At 38.3% G+C, this 15,616-nt stretch overlaps 2 protein-coding genes across 7 annotated transcripts in view; one reads left to right on the top strand and one right to left on the bottom strand.

Annotated features, from left to right (window-relative positions):
- Nucleotides 1–3,254, bottom strand: part of Atm (ATM serine/threonine kinase) — a 114,423-nt gene extending 111,169 nt beyond the window's left edge. For 3 of the 5 annotated variants that reach the window (XM_010610637.3, XM_010610640.3, XM_010610639.3), the window contains exon 1: nucleotides 2,903–3,252. The gene's annotated coding sequence lies outside the window, so the exon portion shown is untranslated. Of the gene's footprint in view, nucleotides 1–2,644 lie in introns of all 5 variants that reach the window. The other 2 variants (XM_033764311.1, XM_010610638.3) reach the window with 2 other exon arrangements.
- An 88-nt stretch (nucleotides 3,255–3,342) lies between these two features.
- Nucleotides 3,343–15,616, top strand: part of LOC104852847 (protein NPAT) — a 39,455-nt gene continuing 27,181 nt past the window's right edge. The window contains exons 1-3 of one of the 2 annotated variants that reach the window (XM_010610635.3): nucleotides 3,343–3,525; nucleotides 10,413–10,531; nucleotides 14,191–14,251. In XM_010610635.3, the coding sequence (XP_010608937.1) occupies nucleotides 3,489–3,525; nucleotides 10,413–10,531; nucleotides 14,191–14,251 (217 nt within the window). In that variant the 5' untranslated portion in view covers nucleotides 3,343–3,488. Of the gene's footprint in view, nucleotides 3,526–10,412; nucleotides 10,532–14,190; nucleotides 14,252–15,616 lie in introns of those variants that run through there. The other variant, XM_010610636.3, reaches the window with a different exon arrangement.

The raw sequence follows: 15,616 nt of genomic DNA, 5'->3' as shown, positions 1-15,616 counted from the left end.
AAAAAAAAAAGGACCTTATCTCCAACTGATGAAAGTCGTTTATGACAAAGCCACAGACAAATCATATTAAATGAGGAAAAGCTGAAAATACTCCCTCTAAAATTAGGAACAACACCAAGGTGTCCATTCTCACAACTCTCGCTCAATATGGACTTGAAAATGTAACCAGAGCTACCAGGCAAGAAAAGAAACAAAATATATACAAACAGAAAGGGAAGATGTCAAAGCATCTTATTTGTGGCTATGATCCTTTGCATACATGTCCAAAAAAACACCACCAGAAAACTCTTAGAGCTAATTAAAAGGGGAAAAAAAAAAAAAAAAAAAAAAAAAAAAAAAAAAAAAAATCAACAGTGTTTCTGCACACCAGTAATCTACCAAGAAAGAAATCAGAGAAATAATCCCATACAGGGTAGCTTAGAAAAAAATTACATACCTAAGAATCAACTTAACTTAGGAGGTAAAAATGGTAGTATTCTTGAAGAGATTAAAGAGAACATTAGAAAATTTAAAGACATCCCCCATTAGTGAATAGGTACCATTAATATTATGGTTGTTTTTTTTTTTTTTTTGAGCTAGGTCTCACTATGCAAATCAGTTTGACTTTGAACTATGTAGCCCAGGCTGGCAATGAATTCTTTTTTTGTTGATTTTTGGTTTTTTTTGGTACCGGGGATTGAACTCTGGTCCTTGAGCTTGCAAGGCAGGTGGTGGAACCCTGAGCTAAATCCCCGGCTGGCATTGAATTCTTAACAAACCTCCTGTCTCAACCTCCCAAGTGCTGGGATTACAGACATGCACCACCATGCCTAGCTCAAAATGTACATTTTTTTAAAGAAAACAAAACAGTTCAGTATTATCTACATAAACAGATGTTCACTCATTTATACATGCAAACAGTATGTACTTCACATCTGTGTGTTTGAGTTACCATGTTCGGGCAAGCTACATGAAATATAAACTAAATTGACACAAATCTTACTTTCATGGAGAGACTGTAAATAGAAGAGTGACAATAAACTGCTAAATCAATCCATAATTCCGAATTGTGATACATGCTTCGAAAGAAACAAAAATACAATAGAAAATAACAGTCCTTTTAGATAAATTGTCAAGAGACATATCTTGAAGGAGGTTACAATAAAAAGTCCAAGATCTGAAAGAAATGGTGCCATCATAGTAAAAACTAGAGGACCAACATTTAAGGGAAGATAAGTAGCAGAGCCAAGAGATTCTAAGGTGGAAAAGAATGTGGTTTGTTGAAGGATCTGAAAGGTGGACAGAAAAACGAAAAAGCAGTTATACAGAGTCACTACAGAAAGATGAAACCCCGTTTAGGTATCAGTTCAGACTAAATTCCACTCCTAACATTCAACTGAAATACCGATTTCCTAAGCAACAGCCTCTAAACTGACAAATCCAATGTTCCTCTTGAAATTTCACCCAAGTTGATCTTTTTATAGAATCTGACAATGACTACATCCCCATTTTCCTAAAATATCTGCCTTTAGTATACCATTCCTGTCTGGTGGTTAAGAATACGGATTTTGTAGTCAGATTGTATTGGTTCAAATTCTAGTCCAGCCACTTAAAAACTACGAAACTTCTCACAATTTAATGTCTCCAAACCTGTTTCTTAGCAATAAAATGAACTAGAACTACCTACCTCAAAGAGTTGTTGTAAGAACTAACATATATATGTTTAACATACAGGGCCTGGAACACAGCAAATGTTCAATGCTAGCAATATTCCCTTATTTTTAGTTACTATTTATATATTTATGGTGGGACTGGGGCCCAAACCCAGAGCCTTGTGCACTACAGTCAAGCACTAAACCACTGTACCTTTAGCCTTTAAAATTTTTTTATTTTGATACAAAGTCTAAATTGCGCAGGCTGGCTTTTTCTCTGGTACTGGACAATGAAATCAGGGCATTCACAATGAGCTACGACCCCAGCAATTTTTTTGAGACAGGATCTCAGGAAACTACCCAAGTTGCTGAGCCTGGGCTCCAACTTGTGATCCTCCTGCCTCAGCCTCCTAACAGCACTGGGATCACAGGCCTGTGCAACCATCACTGGCTTGAAAGTCCCTACTGACAGTTATTCCACCACACCTGAAAGAAAATTCTTATCTCCTTGCTCTCAACTATTCCTAACTACAACATGGTGAAAACTCCCCAAATCTATTTTACTCAATGCCAGACCTCGCTCCTGAGCTTCAGAAACTTCCTACACTTTTGTGTCTTTACATGCACTTTTCCTCCCGTCCTGAAGGATCCTATCCTGAAGAGCAATTGCGAAACTGTGTCTCCAGGGCTGAATTTCCCCAGAACCTGTCACCTTTCACCAGCACAGTACTCTTCTCACATTACAGCATCACCTTTATTTGTTGTTGTCTTTCTACTCATTCGTACCTCGGGGGAAAACATGGTAGCTAAGGTTCAAGGGTTCTCATCACAGCTAAGGATCGTAACATTTTCAGAAGACAGCACAGGTCATACAACTGACAACCAGAACTCGAACGCTGGTGTTGATTCCAAAGCCCGTGCTCTTAACCACGAGGCCGTAGTTTAAACCTCAATAAATGTCAGGAGACAAAGAGCATTAATTACGAGGGGGGAAAAAATCGCAGTCAAATCACCTGTGTAAATCCGAATTCCTAAGGTTACAGGAAAATGGGACGCGGAGATGGGAGGTTCGGCACTTAAAGGAGGCTCCGGGCTAAATCCCGCAGGGCCGCAGCACGAGGCCCGAACAGTGGGGTGAAGAAAAGAGGTGGCGCGGGGCGCCCCAGGAGTGCGTGAGAGTGCATACAAACAGGGGCGAGAGCAGACTAGGCAGACAGGAATTTTCCCTCACAGAAGCCACTACTACTGAATTCTGGTGGCCAAAGTGGTACCTGGAGGCGGCGGTGGCTACAGCCCAACTCCGTGCTCTCCTCGCCTCCGGCAGCCACAGCTTCAGCGCCCCGTTATCCACGCCCCTCCTCCCGCTTCCGGTTCAAAGGCGACACGAAGTTCGTAGCGCGCCTCTCCAGAGGAAGTCGGACTAAGCAGCGGAGCACAAACTGCCCATGCGCATAAATATCGCGCAGCGTCCGCTCAAAACACTTGCACTCCCAAAACAATTGCCCGCGTCTGAGAAAACGCGCCTGCGCACTGTCCACCAATGTTGACCGACCCTGAATTTTCGGCTGGCCCTTAGGTTGGGGCGCCCGCACCTTGCAGGCTCGCCCTCTTAAGCCCCACCCCTCCAACTCTGAGGACGGAAATGACGACAGACCCAAGGAGCAAGGAGGCGGGTTTCATTTCGGCGCCTTTCTTTCTCCCGCGCAAACGATTGGTTGGCACCGAGTGAGAGAGGCGGGACATATTGCCGCGGGTTCAGTACAGCCTCTGGAACCGGGAGATGAGGCGCAGGAACTATAGCTGTTTGCTTATACCTGAGTATTGCCTCGTACTGTGGTTTCTTCTGCGTCTTGGATCATGCTGTTACCCTCGGACGTGGCCCGGCTGGTATTGGGTAAGCGAGGACTTAACGGGGAGGGTTATTGGGTCAGGCTAAGCAGGACAGAAGAACCTTTGGGGCCATAGATTTTGCCTGGGTGGAGAGGCTTTGGGGATTTGCCTCCTCTCTTACAAGTTGAGGATGGCGGTGATTTTCGTCCCTCGGAGGCGCTGGACAGTTTAAGCTTCCATGTAAGTGGATGCTGCTGGCTTCAGGCTCCGTGGTGAGGAGAGGGCTGAGGAGAAGCTCGGAAAGCAACAACACCTGGGGCCTGGATTCGGAAGTGCTTAGGCCTGCGCACTTTATCGGGACCCCTGAAAGAGTTGGCTACGTGACCAGGGCTGCGTGTACTTCAACCTTTCTCTTAGCAGAACTAGGACCAAAATAGGACTTCCTCAGCCGCCCAGCTTGGTAAAGAAAGACCTTCCTGACGCCCTTCTCGTAACCCGGACTTAGAATTACGAATTTGGGACAGCTGCTTTCTCCATACTCTGCAATATGTCTCCCAGTTCAGTTGCATATTTTTATAAAACAGTTAATTCCAGTTCCTTTAGTGAGCAAAACATTTCAGACAGATTGCCCACTAGTTACATATTTTCCAGCCCCAGTTAGCTTTTCCTCCGTTCGTTGACTGCTTGTGTGTCAGGGTGTATTCTCTATATAGGAGAAGGTTTTTGTTGTTTGTCCCCTGAAAAAATAAGATGAGATGAGAGCAACGTAAAGCTCAGAACTCGACCAATGATTTACAAACATGCGACATTTGAAAGTAAATGGTAATGTGATGAAACCTCCCGTTGTGTCTTTCCACAGGCATTAGTACCATTCTTTAATTGTTCAAAAAACCCATTTGTTTTATGACTTTAAAATAATCTGCAACAGTGCATAAGATCCTAATAAGATTACTGACATTTAGAAATGGGAAGAAAGGAGCTAAAGGTGTAGGGAAGGTGGGATGGGTAGGGGAAGGCTAAAAAGGGAAAAGAAAAAAATGTGAGAGAATGAAAAGATGGAAATAAAGTGTTTGTAGATGGGGAGGGGAGGAGGGGGTGAAGGGAGGGCAGAGGTAAGGGGAAAAAATGAGAATCAAGACTTGTCATGTTGAGGTACAAGATCCCAACAATGAATGTAACTGTACTGTATCCCTAAAATGTACCAATAAACGCAATTAAAGCTGAAAAAAAAAAAAAAAACACCTAACGCTGCCCAAAACCCTTTGTCTTTGTGTAGGACTCTTTATATGCACATTTTCGCAAGAAATATTAGAGGGAAGTGGTTCCGCCATTCATTTTTTAAGAAATTAATGACTAAAGGCTAAACTATTTTAATGTTGAATCTTTTTTTTTTCGTAGCCCAAATCTATATGATAAAAAACTGGCTACGTTGTAACAGATGTATCTATTAAGCTTATATGTAAGCCAGCAAAAAGTAAACTTTCACAATAAACACTTACATACCTTATTTTTTTCCTCTGTAAATTAATTTGCTTAAGAATGTTGACTTTTAACAGGTGATCCAATTGAGTTTCAATCAAAATCTTAAAAATTTCTCAACCTCATCACTATTGATATTTTAGAGTAATTGTTTATTAGGGCAAGTTGTCCTGTGTCAAATTTTGTGGGATATTTAGTAACATCGTTGACCTCTATCCTTTAGGTGCCAGGGTATCCCTGTTGATGGAATTTTTTAAAATTTTGCATGGGCCAAAATATATTGAAGTGTTGTTTATTGTCTCTGGGTCACCGGTTTGGTTTTTATCAGTATATCTTACAAGGAACTCTATAGAACTGATCTTACTTGCTTCTCCTGCTAGTTCCCATCTTAAGTTTTGCCCTATGCTGCAGACATTCCAAACTACTTAGTTTCTCCAAATATTACATATTCTGCCTCTCCTTATCTCCCTACTACAGTATATTTGTATTCAAGATTAAGGTCAGGTGTGATCTCTAAAATGTGTTCCAGCAATTACACATAGTACTTTCTCTAATTTATTGGTTATAGTTGGGTTTTCTTTAGGAGAGGTAAGCTATTCTGTGGCAGAAGTATGTTCATATTCTGTGGTCATCACTACTGTTTACCTGCAGACTTAACTTTTGTCTTAGTATTCTTAATCTTGAATTAGTATATGAGCTTCAGTAATTCTGGGAGCCTTCAAAACTATCTATAAAAATTTATGTGCAGTTGGGAACATTTTTTCGGGTGAATAATCGAGTTTTCTTCAATTTCCTAAATAGGTTTGTTACTTTGTAAATGAGTCGGCATCCATTAAGAAAAAAGACCGTATCTCAAAATAAAGTAATCATACCTGGCAGTTTTATATTTATGTCATTGAGCCTCTTTTTCATGTGCTTATTAGCAATTTATATGTGTTTATTTATTTATTTTTTTTTTCTTTTCCCATACTGGGGATTGAACTCAGGACCTCATGCTTGCACAGAAGGTGGCGGAACCACTGAGCTAACTCCTGTTGTTTTTTTGTTTGTTTTTGTGTTTTTTGAGACAGGGTCTCACTATGTAGTTGAGACTGACCTGGAACTCACTATGTAGTCCAGGCTGGTCTTGAACTCACAGCGATCCTCCTGCCTCAGCCTCCGCTTCCCGAGTGCTGGGATTACAGTCATGCGCCACCACGCCCATCTCATATATAGATGGGAGAGGGAGTGTGCCAGTCTCCATCCTGTTTGCTCTTAAATCCGTTCTTCACTCTTCCCCTGCTTTCTAAAGTAAAACAGGAAGTCTCACTTCAGACACACAAGGTTTCCCACGCTGACATACTACCGAGGTTCTGGCAGAATTACTAAATGGGAAGCACTGGTGGGAGTTTGGTGGGCAGCAGGAAGGCTCCATGATTTCTTTTCCCATTCCCTTACTGCTTTGGTAGAATTTCTGTAACTACTGCTCCCTTATCAGACAAATCTACCTCCATCTTCTACACAGTTGCTTTATCTTTCCCTGTGCTCCTGATTTAGTGCTGTAGCTTCTTGCTATGCTAATCTCTAAACTGACTCATATGAGCTGTTCTGGCTTCTTCGCTTTTTTATCACCAGTGTAACCAATTCCCTCATTAAATCCATGTTAAATACTCACACTGATTTTTGCTTTTTTTTTTTTAATAAAGTAAAAAAGGTCAGAAATTATAGCTCAGCACTGCAGGGCCCTGCATTGGATTCCTGGCACTATAGAATAAGCAAAGAGAAAAGAAAATGGCAAGAGCAGACATCCTTGTGTTCTTTCAGCTTTTACAGAGACATCTTTGAATCTTTACCATTGAATATGTCAGATATTTTAATCAAGTTGGGAAAAATCCCCTTGTAGTTCTAGTGTTTTTAATCATGAAAAGGTGTTAGATTACATCACATTGTTTTTCTACCTATATTAAAGGAATAATGTGGGTTTTGTCCTTTATTTTAAAGAAAGGTCTATTGTTTTATTATGGATCTTTTGAGTATGTACTGACTACTTGGAGTTTACTGAACTTCTTTTCTTTTATGTGGCGATTGTTTTTCCTTATATTTGAGGAATTTAAGGGATATTATTTCTTCAAGTAGTCTTTTCTGTCATTTCTCACATTCTGGAATAATCATTATGCTCATGTTACCACATTTGATGGTGTCTTACAAGTCTGAGACTCCATAGTTGTTATCATTATTTTTGGTTTCTATTCCTCAGACCAGATTATTGCAATTATGTTTAGGCTTGTTGATTCTTTTGTATTCTAAAATCTCCTGTTGAGCCCCCTCTAGTGAATGTTCTGTTTAAGTCATGATACTTTTCAAGCCCAGAATTTTGACTTGGTTATTGGTATTTACTATTTGATCAGACAGTATCCTCAAATTTCCAAGCATGATTTCCTTTAGTTCTCTGAATTTATTTGAAAATAGTTCATTTGAAGTCTTAAATTCGGTGCCTGACCTTCCTTCAGAACTGTTTGTATCAAGTGCCCCCTCCTACTCCTATATAGGAATCATAATAGTTTTTCTGTATGTCTGTGTGTGTGTGTGTGTGTGTGTGTGTGTGTGTAAAAGGTTGGACATTTTAAGTAATACAGTGTGGCAGTTTTTGTAATCTAATTCTTTCCCCATCTTTGTTATTTTAGCTGTTGCTTGTTAGTGAATTTGCTGAAATAACTATAAACTTAATATTCCTTTTTTATTTTTAAAAATGTATTTATTAGTACATATTTGCAGTTCATGCATTTTACAATTCTCTTAGGGAGTTAGTCCATGTGCATAATACAGCTTGTTTCTTTTTTGTAATCCCCTTCTCCCCTCCTACCCTCCTCTAATTCCTCTCCCCCCTTTTTTTTCTTATTTTTTTTTTCAGCTTTAATTGAGTTTATTGGTACATTTTAGGGATACATTACAGTTATATTCATTGTTGGGATCTTGTACCTCTACATGACAGGTCTTGGTTCTCATTTTTTCCCCTTGTCCCTGCCCTCCCTTCACCCCCTCCTCCCCTCTCCATCTACAAGCACGTTATTTCCATCTTTTCTTTATCTCACATTTTTTTCTCTTCCCTTACTTACTACCCTTCCCCTATCCATCCCACCTTCCCTACACCATTAGTCCCTTTCTTCCCATTTCACCATGTCAGTATCTTTCTTAATGATATTACTAATCTTAGTTCATGTTTATGACATAATGTCTGATTCGTTAAGGTAATTAGGATCTAGTACATGGCATATCTTCACTTTACCTACTTGATTATCAGCTTGCCCTCACCCCGCACCCTTGGTCCCCTGCACCCCTTCGCATCTGCAAAAAATCCATCCTCTTGTCTCTTACTTCCTTTATTTTTCTCTTAGTTTGTACTGTGCTGTACTCAAATGAGAGATGCCAATCCAAAAATTGCAAATGCTGGTACGGATGCGGTGAAAAAGGAAACCTCCTACATTGTTGATGGGAATGTAACTAGTACAACCATTATGGAAATTAATATGGAGATCTCTCAAAGAACTAAAGTTGGAAATTCCAAATAACCTATCTATCCCCCTTCTGAGTATCTTCCCCAAAGAGCTTAAAACATTACACTACTGCAATACATGCATTCCAGTGTTTATAGCTAATAGCTAAATCCTGGAAGCAGCCTGTATACCCATCAACATATGATTGCATAAAGAAAATGTGATGTGTTTGTGTGTGTGTGTGTGTGTGTGTGTGTGTGTGTCTATACATAGCTATAAGGACAAATATTAGAGGATGCCCAGCAATGGGGGTGCTTGACCACCTGATTGAGGGTACAGGAGAGGATGAAACAATATACAAAGAACAAATAACTGTTTATTACTTGGGGGCCACAATTTGATCTTAGCTCTTCCTGGCTAAGACCATGATCTCTAGACTATTTAGTATCTATTGCTTATACAACATAGCGGGGGATGTAAAGGCAGATGTAAGGAATAGCAGAACTAATGAGCCAGGCTTGGAAAAGGGAGGAACGATTGCATTCTAGTGAAGGACTGGTCCTAATTAACAAGCCACCTGTGTTATCTCTAGCTAAAGTTTGATCTGGAAGAATGGCTGCAGAAGAGTTGTAAATGCTCAGCTGTAGTTTTTTTTTACATTAGAGATGTCACAATCTCATCAGTCATTTAAATCTCAGTTGTGACCATTGGCATAGGCAATTCTGTCACCCTACACCAGTGGAAGGCTCATTTGTCAAGTCTCATGTAGGTCTTGGATTGAGTCACACTTCAATGAATAGCCAATTTACAAGCCAATTCACTATTACTTCATAGCCTGCTCATCACGGTTTCAAGCTGGTCTCCTGCAACAAATTTGAGACGTTTGTAGGAAAATTGATGCATCTGTAAAATATAATGTTCAGTGCAATAAATCACACACACAGCTCAAATACTGTATGGTAAACTATTTATAAAGTTTTTGTTTTGTTTGTTTTTTTGAGACGGGGTCTTGCTGTACAGTTGAGACTAGCCTTGAACTCTTTATGTAACAGGCTGGGCTGAAACTTGCTGTGATCCTCCTAACTCAGGCTGCTGAGTACAGAAATTACAGGCATATACCACCATGCCTGCCTTAAAGAGTTGATATTTAGTGATTAGACTTTGGTTTTCTTAGATACCCGGGTCTGATAAGTTTCACACTGCTTATCAGTGGGGTTTATGTGTGCTTTGCAGTATGCTTGAATATACAGCCAAACAGTCAACAACTCTTAAGCTTTACTGAATAAAGTTAAGGTTCTTGTTGGAATTGGTAATGCTTTGTTTCCCAAGGGTAAATTAAAAATTAAAGGAGTTCTTCTGGGCATGGTGGCACATGCCTGCAATCCCAGCACTTGGGAGGCTGAGGCAGGAGTGCTGTGAGTTTGAGACCAGCCCTGGACTACATAGTGAGTTCCAGGTCAGTCTCAACTTACATACTGAGACCCCGTCTCAAAAAAAAAATAAAAAACAAAATTAAAGGAGTTCTTTCTGACCTTTCAAGCAGAGTAGGTAGGTTTTTAGGGCTTCTGTTCCTCTCTTTGGGTAATTCATTAGGCAGATAATGAACCATAGAAATGGCAATATTGAGAGAATGTAATTTTTAATAAACTAGTGAATTTATATATACCATCTCCTTACCTCCTTACCTAATCATTGTGGAAGTTGGAGACTAGAGGAATTATTTCTCATTTTTTTGTCTTTCTATAATCATTACTGTAGAATAATTGCACATTATCAAACCCCTCATTTTACAACATTCATTAGTACTGTTTCCCTGTGAAGAGGCCACCTGTTCTGTGCATTTTACTTTGTTGGGTAATACAACCTACTGTTTTCTGGGCAAGTACCGTCTGCTTGGGGCTGCATTTATAATCCTGGTATTTGCTCTACAATGTTCAATAGCAGTTTTACCAAAAATTTAGAATTTACTGAAAGTACTTAAATTTTATTTTTCATTTAGGTTACTTACAACAAGAAAACCTCACTTCTACCTGCCAGACCTTTATATTGGAGAGTTCAGATTTAAAAGAATATGCAGAACACTGTACAGATGAAGGTTTTATTCCAGCCTGTTTACTGGTGAGTTACTTGTTATTTAAAGGAAAAAATTCATCATTTGACCACACAAGGGACTAAACACCATCTTTAAAAACCAACTCATCGAAACTAAGCATAGTGTGGTGTAACCTATAGTCCCAGCTACTTGGGAGGCTGAGGCAGAATCATTTCATTGAGAAATTTGAAAACAGGGCAACAAGGTGATGCCCCATCTCAATTTAAAAAAAAAGTTTAAAAATGAGCTTATTAGCAGAGTCAAAATAGGCAAAAATTCATTGGTTTATATTAATCTGTGACTGATAAAACCCCAGAGAAGGCTGACTATTCTTTTATATATTTATGATAAACTTGGTAGTTGAATTGCAGCTTTGTCTTTTGATAATTGAGGTATTGTCAGTGTTGGTATTGTTTTTGTCTTTATCTTTTTTCTGTTGATACTAGAGATAGAACCTAGGATCTTTACACTGAACTACATCCCCAGCCATTTTATTTTATTTATTTTATTTTTTTGAGGCAGTCTCTATATACCTAAGCTGGGCTCAAACCTGGCAATCCTCTTGTCTGAGCCTCCTAGGTAAGAATCAGTTTTTTTGTTTTTGTTCTTTGGTATCAGAGATGGAACTCAGGACTTTGCACTTGTGAGGCAGGTGGCAGCACCGTGGAGCTAAATCCCTGGTCCAAGAATCAGTTTTGTTTGTTTGGGGTTTTTTTGTTTTGTTTTTTGAGACAGGGTCTCACTATGTAGAGACTGACCTGGAACTCACTATGTAGCCCTGGCTGGTCTGGAACTCACAGTGATCCTCCTGCCTCAGCCTCCGGAGTGCTAGGATTATAGGCATGTGCCACCACAACCCCCAGCTCCAAGAATCAGTTTTAGATAACACTCTCATTTTGATTAGTTTCACTGGTGCTTGTCTCAGACTTTTTGTTCAGTAGGAGAGGTTTATTTGGCTCACACTGTTGCTTTTTTGGTAGGTATCACTTGACCAATACAGCATCATCTGGATTGTAATAGATACATTTTAGGATTATGTTATTTCCCATTCTATTTGTTATTCCATCTTGAACATAGCTCCTAGAGATGTTTTAACCATAACAGAAATGATTTTCTGTTTATTTATTTGTTTTTGGTGCTGGGGATCGAACTCGGGCCCTTGCATTTGGGAGTCAGGTGGTGGAACCACTGAGCCAAATCCCCGGCAATGATTCTCTGAATAGGAAACCTAAAAGAATTTTTTAAAAATTACAAGTTTATCAAGGTTGTATCATATAATACATACAAAACCCTACTCTATTTCTACATACACACAGTAAAGAATTAGTATTTAAATATTTTTAATAATCAGTTTATAATAGTAACAGACGACAAAAGACTTAAAAGTGTTTGGGATCTGAGTGTTCAAAATTGCATGAAAGAAATTCAGAGTATAAATAAAAGGAAAATGATTTTTGTGTTCATGTGATGAAAGACAGTATTATTAAGTCAGATCTTCTCAATTTGAGTTGCAGATTTATCACTTTTAAAATCCTCATAAACAATTTTGCAGACAGGATCTTGCAGAGCTATAAGTTGTATAAGGAAAGGGAACTAGAAGAGCACAAAGAATTCTGAAAAACAACAAGTTGTAGGACTAACATTTCAAAATCCTTAAGTTCTTCTGCCTGCCTTGCAAGTGCTAGGTCTGGAGTTCGATTCCCAACACCAAAAAGAAAAAAGAAATAAAAAGCCTCCATGTCAAGCTTAACAGTGAGAAAATCAGTTCAGAGGGCACTAAGGAGACATGTCTAAATGCAAACTTTACTCTAGATTGGAATTTAGAACCAAAAAATACATTAGTGGAAAAAATTGGCAGAATTTGAATCAAGTTTTTAGCATAATTAATGTTATTTCTGAAATAAAATAGCAGTGTTTTTGTAAGGTGAGTGATACCTATGGAAATCTTCACTGAATCTTCAATTACTTAAAAAAAAAAAACTTAAAAATCTTACAAATGAAGAGAAGGTAGGTATTCGTGTTCCTTAGATAAGGAAACCAAAGTTCAGAAACATTTAATTATGTGCATAAAGACCTTATACATAAATAGCACTAGGTTTCTTTGCTGTGGTTTGTGTGTTACTTTCTATTACTATTTGCCAGGATCCCAAATAATGAGAGAAGAGAAAGGAAAAAGCAAACTGCAAAAAAAGAGGATAGGAGAGGAGTATTCCAAGAATATGGTGGTTGATTCATCCTTCTGTCATTCTGTTACACTGCTGTCATTCCCTTTGGTGAGGACAGAGGGAATTGATGGCTGTCATCTGTGAGGTGGTGGAAATTTCATGTTCACATCTAAAACTGTATAACAGTGGATAAGATTAAGAGTTTCTATATAGAAAATAACTAATTCTGTAGTCAGTCACTTGGCAGTTGACCACTTAGAAGTTTACCATGAGTGTCACTCAGGTACAGTTTACATACTTGTTTACATACTATCTTGTGTGTCACTTGGGCAGGTGTCATTTCAACCAGTCAATTCTTTTAGTAAATAAATTTGATAAAATTGTTTATAAAAGCATGCAATTTTTGGTCACCCTATATTTAAATAATTGGACTGGAAAGTGATTAAAATTTACTTATTACTAATTATTATGAATTAAACAAGGCATAAATACCAAGATAATATTAAGGCACATCCTATACTTTCTCAAGCTTGAATCAAGAAAGAACTGATTAGAAATCTGCTTTATTGAAGGTTCAGAAAGGGAAAGGGAATTATAGTAATTGCCTAGTACATGTCAGGAACATCATAGTCCTCATAGCAAAGGTTTCTGTGAATTAATCATCATGTCAATTTTATATGTGTGAAAAAGTATCTTTGTCGTATAAGTCAAAGTCATATGTAATTGTTGAATTTGAAATCAAAACTGTAAGCTCCAAAATTCTTGCTCTTCCCTATTGTCTGATGTTAAACTTGAGGTATAAAACCCTGCCCTTGGGCTGGGCATGTAGCTCAGTGTTGTTGCACCTGCCTGGCAAGTGCAGGGTCCTGAGTTTGAGCCCCAAAATTGGGGGGGAGGGCACACTAAACGAGTTGGGAATAGAAGAGACAAAAATAGATTGTTAAGTTAATAGTAGTGAGAACAGCACTGTACTGATTCATGGGAAGGATATCTTACATGTTCAGTTTTTCCACTTTGCTTTGGCAGGTTCACATGGCTTTCAGGATAGAAAGTAGATTAGAACTGTGTCCTCTGGGGTGGTTTTTTTTGTTTTTTTGTTTTGTTTTGTTTTGTTTTTTGGTACTGGGGATTGAACTCGGGACCTTGTACTTTTGAGGCAGGCGGTGGAGCCTCTGAGCTAAATCTCTGGCCCTGTGTCCTCATTTTTAGGCCATATAACTGAATCTCTACCACCTAACTGAAAAACTGCTTTTCTGCCCATGGACTATCTTAGCTAAGGAAACAAATGACCACAATGTCCTATTCAAACAGGCAAGGAAGGCTCTTTACCTGTAGAAGATGTGATGTGACCCACAATTTGAGTGACTTTTCATTTTTGATGACTTCCTTTACCCTTTTCTCATCAGCTCTTCTACTGTCCAGATCTCTTACTAGTTTTTGAATGGTAGAATATTTTCATGGTGGGAAATTAATTGGTAGTATTATATGATTTTAGTAATACTTTATCTTTTCCTTTTCAGTCCTTATTTGGAAAAAACTTGACAACAATTTTGAATGAATATGTAGCTATGAAAGCAAAAGGTAAAAATTCAAGTTGAGGGATTTTTTTCTTTTGTCTTATTAGTTTTATATAGCATTTGTCTATTAGTATATTTTAGAAAGTATTTCTAATTAAAACATTTCAAAAGCCTTGAGAAATCTTTTCTCAGTTATGATGACATAAATTTTACTAGGAAACATCAATTCATTTGTGTTTACATTGAGTAATACATTGTAAAAATCTGAATATTAGCAAATATAAACAAAAGTAAGGCATAAGAACTCTTTAACTATAGGTTACCTGTACAGATGAGCAGGCATTGCTGTGTGTGACAAGTTTAAAATCATGATTTTCATTTTAACTTCTGTGAATGTAAGTCTGAACACAGGAGCCAGTCATAAAGTTCTGACTCTTATCATATTTCCCCAAAAATAACACCAGGTCTTATAATTAATTTTTTCTGCAATAGGGCTTTTTTGGGGGAGATGTCTTATTTTTTTCATGTACAAAATTCTACATTTCTTACAGCTCCATTTTCTGTAGAACCATTGACTCCAATCTGTCACGTCTAGCAATAGAGCTGTCCTTAAATGGGCACTTCCTGCCCATGTACCCTGACCATGTACATTGGCAGCACAGTGGTCAGTGATTTTCAACCCATGAATTCTTCACCCAAGTTAAAACCTCTTGCAGCCTTGGCTTCACAAAGTTTCCATTAAATCAAGTGTTAATTGAAGACTTACATGAGACAAGAGTGGCAACAAAAATGATAAAAGTTAAGAATAGTGGTCCATAAAAAGCAAAAAATTGCAGGCAGCAAAATTCAGGAAACATTTATTTCACATGAATGTATTAAGTGCATCCATTACAACACGACATATTGAATTATGAAGATCCACAGTAGACACAACTGCATTCATTCATTATCATGTGTACACGTAATTCTTATGTTGTGTCTGTACTCAGGTCATTTGGCAGTAAGCCTTGATTTCCTCTGTTTACATAGGCTTTAACCTCTCATCCAAAAGCACCTCCTTGGGTATTTACAAGTACTTCACTAGAATTTATATTATTAATTTTAAGTATTAATGTCAGTGGTGTTATTTATATATAGTTATATATTAATATTACTCTAGAATTCAGTATACCCGCACTGTATATTAAATAGGGCCGGGGATTTAGCTCAGTGGTGCTGCTGCCTGCCTTGTAACCATAAGGACCCAATTTCAATCCCTGGTACCAAAAAAGGAAAAAAAAATGCATCTGTCTGGGTGACAATCTTAACTGAGGCTTATTTTGAGGGTAGGGCTTATAATACTCCTGAAAAATCATGCTAGGGCTTATTTTCCAGTTAGGGCTTATTTTTGGGGAAATATAGTAGTTACTAGAATATAAAAATACTTGTT

This window comes from Fukomys damarensis, unplaced genomic scaffold (genome assembly GCF_012274545.1).
Source record: "Fukomys damarensis isolate Sample0158 unplaced genomic scaffold, DMR_v1.0_HiC HiC_scaffold_16, whole genome shotgun sequence".
In the NCBI taxonomy this organism is placed as follows: domain Eukaryota; kingdom Metazoa; phylum Chordata; class Mammalia; order Rodentia; family Bathyergidae; genus Fukomys; species Fukomys damarensis.
The sequence above is the reverse complement of the archived record's forward strand: the minus strand, read 5'-3'. Positions and strand labels throughout refer to the sequence as shown.